We start from the raw sequence: 9,536 nt of genomic DNA, 5'->3' as shown, positions 1-9,536 counted from the left end.
TTCCTTCCTTCCTTCCTTCCTTCCTTCCTTTTCTTCCTTCCTTCTTTCTTTCCTTTCCTTCCTTTTCTTCCTTCCTTCTTTCTTTCCTTTTCTTCCTTCCTTTTTTTCCTTTCTTTCCCTTACTTTCCATTTTAGAACCAATACTATGCTCTGATTCCAAGGCAGAAGAGGGATAAGGGCTACGCAATGGGATTATGTGACTTGTCCAGGGTCAAACAGCTAGGAAGTATCTGAGGCTAGATTTGAACCAGGACCTCTCATCTCTAGGCCTGGCTCTCCATCTACATCCAAATGCCCCTTTACTTAACCTTTCCAAACCATATCTCATCTGTAAAATGGAGCTATCTCACAGGGTTGTTTTGAGGATCAAATAAGATAATATGTAAAGTCTGATGCAAACTTTAAAGTACTACATAAATTATACCATTCTTGTCTTCATCAGGAGCTCCCTGGTGTGTCCCACTTCCTTCATTGTGGCCAACTGGCAATCCATCAGTAACTTATAGCCTTAGTGAGCTATCTGAGCACCTGAAAGCTTAAGTGATTTGCTCATGCAGCCAGTATGTGTCAAGGGGAAGGAATGGACCCAGAGATATCGGAATCCAAGACTGGTCCTCCATCTACCATGTTTAGTTGCTTCTCATCTCAACCTCGATCACATGGATTCATTGATGATTATAAAGTTCTCTAGGATCCTCAGCATCCAACAGTATTAGTTCTCAGCACTTAAGACAAATTTGAACTCAATGAAAATTTCTATGGCTAAGCATGAATGCCCAAACTGTAGCCTTATGTCATCAGACAACTTGATATATATTCATAGACATTGTCTTTCTGTAATATTTTTCCCCAGGAGGATTACTTCATCAATATAGGAACTTAATCTCAGACAGACTTAAGCCCTTGATAAGAAATAAGGAGGACAAAGAAGTTGGAGGTTTTTTTTTTTTTTTGAAGAGAAAAGAAAGAAGGTTCAATGGAAAGAATCTGTGTTGGAAAGGATCTTACATTTTGAAAGCATACATTAGAAGAGGGTCACAGGAAATGTGCCATTTCCTGAGACTCCATAAAAAAGCTCAGGACCATATGATGTTTCTATAACTTCTTGCTATCTCTTGCTTTAATTATTTTAAAAGCAGACTTCAGTTGAATCCTAGAAAAACTAATTTAGCTATGCAAACAACAGAGCAAGTTACCACTTTGGTCTTTCCACTGCAATTAAATTCACTGAATTTGTAACAAAATTCATAAATATTTAAGGAATCATTTTTATTTCTTTAATTGCCACTCTTAAAACTTAGGCCATAAATTTTCTTGTTTCCTATGTCTGTTGAAGCTAGAAGCCTGATAACAAAACTGGCTTTTCCAAAGCACTATCCCTCTTTCCTTGTTAGGAAATATTCTTCCATCTTCTCTCTTCCCACCTGTAACATATCATGCCCAGTTACTTCATTCTCATTCTTTCCAGAAAGGAATGACTCTTCTCTAGTTAGAACAACTAACTACACTGAAGGCAGGAAGATTTTAATTTTATTTATTTGGGGGATTGGACCTGGGTGTGTGTGCTTTTATTATTATGCACAGTGCCTGGCACATAGTAATAAATATTTGTTGGCTGAATCACTGACAAGGGAGCCCCTGGACATAATCAAGAATTTAGCTTTGTCTTTGCTTTCTGTCATTCTACAATTTTGTTTTGACTTGGCTGTGTCCTCCCAGTTCTTTTCACACACTCTCTCAAATTCTACCTTCTACATAAGACTATTGCTGGTCTTCCCTTTGGTTAACAACTGATCCTTAAATTTATTTAGTATATATTTTCTATTTATCCTGCAGGAGGGTAAATACCAGTTCCTAAAGCCAGGCAGTGATTTCTTTTTTATCTCTGTATTCCCAGTGTCTAGCACAGAACCTGATAAAAAGTAGACCCTCAGATCTTTAGTGGAGAAAAAGGATGCTCATAGAGGGATTACATCCAGGGACTAAAAAGACGGATCTTGACCAGACTGTAATTACTTTGAAGGAGTCTGTCTCTATTCAGTGCAAGAATCATTATCTGATTAGGCTGCCCCTTTAGGAGGCCAGGCAGAGTTTGGCTTGGGGGGGGAGGGCATGTCCCCCAGGAGCTCTAGGTTATCTCCCTGGGCATCAGGGCATCAAAGTCCTCCCCCCATGAAAGGTTTTCTGAGAGTGGCTGGGCTGGGTGGGGGTGAGGGGACTGCCAAGCGACCGAGAGTCATTCAGAGAGGAATAATCAGAGACCAACTATTAGCCAGGGCAGGACCATCAAGCAAGCTGCCACTACTACCACTCTTAAGACATAATACCAACCCTTCGTGGAAGAACAGGAAGCCAATTATGGACAAACTTTACCAAGAGACCTGCTGATAGGGCATCAGCTGCCTGGACCCACTCTGTCTTATGTTATCGCCATTGAGGTAAAAGGGGCAATCTATTTCCTGAGCTGAAGCTACATAGGAAATCATTAAAATCAGGGGGCATCAGGAGCTCTACAACAGAGATTCATTCAAAGAGGTGTACTGGGTGATTCTTTAGCAAGAGTATTTACAGGTCTGCTTGAAGACATTCAAAGGGAATGCGCAGAAATGAATCACTTCCTAGCTCTTAAAATGAGGTCCCCCCTTATCTCTTAATTTGGTTTAATGGAGAAGGCAAAATATTTTTGAATACAATGAACTGGGAAAACTGGGTAGGGAGTGGCTTTTCAGGCCAATTTAGAGGAAAAGTCTAAATTGTGAAATTTTCAAAAAAGGATATATACTTTTGAATTTATATGTATAATGGATATCATTATGAGGAATGGTAGGAGGGAGAGAGAATTTCGAAACAGAATTTTAAAAAATGAATTAAAAAATTAAAAATATAACTGGGAAATAATTAATGAGAAAAATAAAAATTTTTTAAAAGGATAGGCACTTCTTATTATTTTCAAAGATACACAGTAATGCAATTAGCCCAACCAAACATAATCTGGATAACGTCCTCATGGTACCTATTTTATATATGAGAATATCATCATGGTAACCATTTCTACATAATGGCTATTTCTAAAGCATCACAGAACTTCAGAGTTGGAAGGAATCTCCAAGGTCACTTATGCCAACACCTACCTAGGGAATGAAATCCCGTCTGTAATATTTCCAACAAGTGTCAAGTGCCTACCTAGTCTCTGGTGGTCACTTAGAGTCTGCCTGAAGATGTCTGAGACTGGAATAACTCAATATCTCTCCAGACACTCAAAAACATTTTTTGGACAGAGCTAACTGTTAGCAAGTTTTTCCTTACATGAAACTGAAATCTTTCTGAAGTGATTAAAAATATTTCCTTAAGTTTAAAAGAAATTTACATTGTTAATTGGTTTAAGAAAAAAACTTTAAAAATAGAGCATAAGTAAACTTAGCCTTTAATTATCATATACTCTGAACTGGCAGGGGTCTGAATTAATGAATTTTTACTACATATGGTTCCAAACTCTCAAAAAAGTAGATTTTCTTCTTTACAGTACTTTTTAAAGCCTGAAATTCAGATCTGTTAACTTTCTTTCTCTTCTCCCTGCAGCTGTTTTGACCCAGTACTTTTGATTTGAAGGTATAAGGAGAAGGATTGAGGAATAATATTCTCTAATTTGGAATATTGACAGAGAAGGCTAGAAAAAGAGGAAATTAAAAAAAATATTGTCTCTTTGCCCCTTCTTTTGTATAGTTCCAGACCTCCCAAAGAATTATGGGTGTAATCTCTGGAAAGAGTCCATCCTAGCCACAAGTGGAGCTCTTCAATCATCACACTTGTGTGAATTTGGATACAAAAGCTATTGGCAGCACTAGCTCAAAAAGTCCTAGTTTCATGAACACAAATTAAATAAGAGACCTTGCCTCAGGCTTTTAGGGGACAGTGAGATGGCACAACAGATAGAGTGCCAGACTCTTCCTGAGTTCAAATCTGGCCTAAGACACTAGCTGTGTGGCTCTGGGCAAGTCACTTGACCTTGTTTGTCTTAGTTTCCTAATCTGTAAAATGAGCTGGAAAAGGAAATAGCAAACTACTCCAAGAATACTCCAAATGGGGTCACAAAGAAATCAGAGAATGAAATCCTGTCTACAACATCCCCTGCCAGTGCCAAGTGCCAATCGAGTGCCTGGTGGTCATTTAATATCTGCCTGAAGTTGTCTGAGACTGGAACAATAACTCCAATATCTCTTCAGATAAGCCAAATTATTTTTGGACAGAGCTAACTATTAGTAAGTTTTTCCTTATGTCAAACTAAAATCTTCATGAAGTGATAAACAATAATTCCTTAAGTTTTTACATTGTTAATTGGTTTAGGAAAAAGCCCTTTAAAAATAGAATGTAAGTAAACTTAGCCTTTAATTATCACACGCTCTGAACTGGCAGGGGTCTGAATTAATGACTGAAAATGACTAAACAACAAGGTCTTTGGACTCAACATATCTTAGTTCTAATAGGAACAATTAAGACCCATTTTGAAAATAAAACTTTAGGTGGGATTGGATAAAAATTTACATAAAAGTACAGTGACTCCACATTATGTTGGTGGCAACAAATTCATGTTCTTTGGTTTTTGCCCTTTCTGCCACATTACAATTCCTACCAATTATACATTTTTTCTTTCTCTTTTATATCTTTTCTTTCTTGATTTACCTCATTTCAGTTTTCCCTGTCCTCCTTTACACTGACATCTTATCTGTTATTCTCTGATTTTTTGCCCACCACCCACTTCCAATAATGTATCATGGAAAGTCACAGCAGCTGATGTCCAATGGAAAGTCTTGGATGCCTCCTACCCATCCCTTTTAGCTATTTCTACCTGCATTTCACTGGACACAAGCTTGCTAACAGGTAGAATTTAAGTCTTTTCCCAGAGGGGAGGCTCATGCATTATGGTCAAATGGACTACACAAATGCTGAATAAATGTTCTAACATAAGGTACTCTTTAGATTTTTTTAGAGATATCATTTTACACTTTTTTACTTTACACTTTAGAGATAACATAATACACACTTCCTTAAAGTGAATCATCACCAAGAATATATAGTTAACTTCATGAAGAGCTGAGAAGATCATGTGCTTATTTTAATAATGCAACATTTTTCTTTTTTTTCCAGAATTAATTTCCCAAAGGTGAAGTTAAATAGAAAGCTTCATTTTCAAGTAGAATGCCCTACCACATTTCACTATGGGACACTGGCACTCTTTTTAGTAATCAACCCCCAGCAGGGTCAGCTGGTACTTAAAACAACTCAACTGTCAAGATATTGGCAAACATACATTCCACCAATGTTTCCAATAACTAGCAAAAGCTGCACTGGTGACATTATATTACTGTTCACACTGGGGGCTTTGCTGATCCTCAGTGTCGTATCACAGGGCAGGATCATGCTCAGCCAAACAGACCCTAAGAAAATAGGCAAAAATGTTCAAAGCCAAGAGCCCATTTTCTCTGTTCATAGTTGACAAGATAACATATGGAAGAAGGCACATATTTCCCAAATGGAGAAACAGGGATATCATCCAAGGCTTCATCTGCCCAGAGTTTTAAGTCCTGAAAATTTCCCGACTGGTTACTTGGATGAGATAATAGATATAAAATTGGTTATTGTTGCCAAATGTTTACTGGGGATCAGGGACTTTCTCTTCCCAGCCTTTGTTTACCCTAAAACCCATTTCCACTCCTCCTCCGTGAGACATCCTGGACCAGAATATGGTAGGTATGCCAAGTTTTTATTGACTTTGTGGATTCGAGGTTCTAATAGTCTCCACTTTAGAAGAGAAGATTAGACTACATGTTTTCTTCAAGTTCTATAAAGTTATTTATGCCTTTAATAGGACTCTTTTAAAATGCAACTATTCTTTCAGAGGTTAAATTATAACTTTATCAGTTAACACTAAACCACATAAAACAGTATTAGTTAACACCCTGATTATTAGACATATCTTGGAAGAAATTAGTTGACAGAGAAGAAAAGAATAAGACAAAATAAAGATATTTTGGGGATGAGAGAATGCCAAGGAGGTCATGGTCTCAAAAGATGAGCTTTACTGACTATTTTTACTTAGGACTAATTAGGTGATATGCCTTCTTGTGCAATGTCTTTGCCCAGACCAGAGGATGAAAATATCAAGTTCAGAAACTCTTATCTTTCTTATTTGTGGACGTTGTGATGGAGATATAAAGTATTTTTCTATTGTAAGTTTGTATTTCAATAGGGTCTAGGAAATCACTCCTCCAGAAGGGAGGAACATTTGGTGAAAACAGAGGGACACTGGGGCAGCAGGGTGGCTCAGTGGATTGAGAGCCAGACCCAGAGATGAGAAGTCCTGGGTTTAAATCTGGCTTCAGACACTTCCTAGCTGTGTGACCCTGGGCCAGTCACATTACCCTAATTGTCTCACCCTTACCACTCTTCAGGCTTAGAACTAATACGTAGTATTGATTCATAGATGGAAGGAAAGGGTTTAAAACACACACAGAAACTGATGAAGCTGGCAACTGGAGGGGTGCAACATTCTCACTGGTCCTAAGAATTGATTTGTTATCTGCTAAGCCAGTGAAGTGGGAGCCAAAGGTCAACTAGAAATCTGGTAGAAGATTTAGCAAGGACACAAATTTTGGAATAGGAAAGAGAGTTTAGGCTGTAAAAAATGAGGAAAACAGCTCAAGAATGCAGAATTCATAGGATCATAGATTTAGAACTAGCTGGGATCTTAGAGGTCATCTAGCCCAATCCAATTTTACAGATGAGGAAACAAAATCTTGGAAAAGTTAAGTGATTTGTTCAAGGTTACACAGCCAGTAAGTGCAGAGATAGGATTTGAACCCAGTTTTATTCAACCCAAATCCATTTCTTTTCAGTGTACAAGGTCTGCATCATGATGACATGGGCATGTGCTCTCCAAAAAGGAGCAGATCCAGATGTGAGTCTAGGACAATAAATAGAAAAACAAGCCATCTCAAGAACATGAGAAGGTAGGACAATTAGCTAGTAATAAATATTAGGCAGGTAGTTGGTACATTGGATAGAACAATGTGCCTACAGCCAGGGAGGCCTGAGTTCAAATCCATTCTCAGACACTTATTAATTGTGTCATCTTGGGCAAGTTGCTTAACCTCAGTTTGCTTCCATTTCCTCAACTATAAAATGGAGTAATAATAAAATTACACCCCAGAGTTGCTGTGATGATCAAAAGAGATACTGTTTGTAAAGTGCTTAGCACAATACTTAGCATGTAGTAGTCATTATATAAATGTTAGCTATTATTATTAGCTGGTAAATTTGTTTAGAAAAATCACCAAAGACAAAGAGTAGGCCAAAGACCATTATAAATCTCCAGAGGATGGAGTAAAAATTTCTAAGAAGGTGAGGGAAACTATTGCCAGGTTTAGTGCAGGATGTGTGGTAGAGAAGATTCTATGAAAGTGACTGAAGAAGAGGATTCTTAAAGGGGCTGAGATTCTGGATGGTTCAGAAAATCTGAGTTTACTTTTGAACAACCAGCATTGGACTGGATAACCTGTGAGGTCCCTTCCAACTCTTAAATTCTGTGACTGGGACAAGACTGAGTAGAAGGAGTCAATGAAGCAAACTGGTAAAGCTTGTCTTTGCTAGAATAAACACCTTTGGGGTCAGCTGGGTAGCTCAATGGATTGAGAACCAGGCCTAGAGATGGGAGGTCCTAGGTTCAAATCTGGCCTCAGACACTTACCAGCTATATGACCCTGGGCAAGTCACTTAACCCCCATTGCCTAGCCCTTACCACTCTTCTGCCTTGGAACCAATACACAGTATTGATTCCAAGATGGAAGGTAAGGGTCCTAAAAAAATAATTAAAAAAAAATTTTAAAAATAGAATAAACATTTTTATGCTATTTTAACCTCACTGCAATTATTTATAAAGAACCTCAGAAAATTTAATGGTTATCCTATGTGTTGGTCTCAAGGACTAAGGCAAAAGAAGGAAAAAGCCTCTGTGTCCTTTCTTGGAGGCAAAAATAGGATAGTGGGAATCCAAGTCAAGAAAAGGCATAGTAATAGGAAGAAACCAAAAGGAAGAGGCTCTGGGGTAGACCTGGTTATTTATGTAGAGATAGGTTTTATTAAGGGTAGAGGATTGGGGTAGAGAAAGAAAAGAAGAATGAATGCATGTGTATGCAAGTGACAGAAAGAGGAGAAAGAGAGAGAGAAAGAAATATGGAAAGAGAGTTCATTCTAAAGTCGGAAGACCAGAGTTCAAATTTTGCCTCTGATGCATACTATCTGCGTGACTTGGGTCAAGTCACTTGACATCCTTGGACCTATGCTCTCTCATCTGTAAAATATTGGGGTTGGTCTAGATGGCCCTTTAGGTCCTTTACAACTCAAAGTCTATGCTTCCTTTAAATAGAGTGAGCCAGTAACAACACAACTTTCCTTCAACTCCAAGGCTGGATGCTAAAATGGCAATGAACCAAATACCAGGAAAATCCTGTAATCCCAATCCTCATGATCAGGTGGAAATTTCTGTTTGCTAGTGAAAAGTTAGCTACAAGGATTTCCAAGCTCTGGATCCCCCATCATCCTTCCCATTTTAGGGCTTGGAGATGATCATTCTTGACCCAGGAAACATACCTGGTTTCCCCCAGAGTTGTGGCATTCATAAACTCCTACAACGCCATCTGCAAAATGTCCCAAAGTATCCAGGCAATTGTTACCCTGCTGCAATGCTCCAAAAGCTATATCCTGATGGTCAGGAACCCTGAAAAGCAAAGTAGGAATTATTGTTTTAATTTTACCTCTCCTTCCTCTTTTCCATGAAATTCTTTATCTCACTGGTTTTATCTAAAATGATGATTATCCCAGTGAAGTAAAAATGCTCTATGAAGTATCTTATGCCCATAGATAGGGTTGTGACAGTGAGATAGAACCATCCCTAAAAAGTCTGTATTATAAGGCTAAATCGAGTAGATTCTTTGTTCCTTCCTCCTTCTTTCCTTCCTTTCTTCCTTCTTTCCCTTTTCCTTGCTTCTTCCTTTCTTTCTTTTCCCCCCACAATTTTTAGGAAAGGGCAAAGTTCCTGAAGTCTTCTGGCTTGATAACAGTAATTAAAAACATAATTAATGAATTCAAATCAAAGGAAAATTCCTTTTGGCTCACGTTTTTTATTGAGCCTGCATTTGGCCTTTAAACAGTAAAGGTGGGACAGGGGTTCTAATTGTAGCTTCTATACAGAAGCTAATAGCTGGTATTGGACCAGGCCTAAGCAGTCAGTCTTCAGCTATTTTAAGTGAAGGAACAGCCAATGGGGGCACAGAAGATTTTTATTTTATTTTTTATTTAAAAAATTTTTAAAATATTTTTCCATGTTTCCATTACACATTTTCTTTCCCTCACCTCTTCCTTCCCCCTTCCCAGGGCTGACAATCAATTCCACTGGGTTTTATAAATGTTATCACTTGATACCTATTTCCATATTATTCATTTTGCAACAGAGCAATCTTTTGAAATCAAAACTCCAAATC

The 9,536-nt window shown here is 38.1% G+C and overlaps 1 protein-coding gene across 1 annotated transcript in view; it reads right to left on the bottom strand.

The window, feature by feature from the left end:
• GALNT2 (polypeptide N-acetylgalactosaminyltransferase 2) overlaps nucleotides 1-9,536 on the bottom strand; it is a 266,740-nt gene that overhangs the window by 16,363 nt on the left and 240,841 nt on the right. Inside the window, exon 14 of the mRNA XM_044674552.1 lies at nucleotides 8,647-8,773. Within this exon, the coding sequence (XP_044530487.1) occupies nucleotides 8,647-8,773 (127 nt within the window). The remainder of the gene's footprint in view (nucleotides 1-8,646; nucleotides 8,774-9,536) is intronic.

Source organism: Gracilinanus agilis, chromosome 4 (genome assembly GCF_016433145.1).
Source record: "Gracilinanus agilis isolate LMUSP501 chromosome 4, AgileGrace, whole genome shotgun sequence".
NCBI classification, from domain to species: Eukaryota; Metazoa; Chordata; class Mammalia; order Didelphimorphia; family Didelphidae; genus Gracilinanus; species Gracilinanus agilis.
This window is presented reverse-complemented; position numbering and strand designations above follow the sequence as displayed.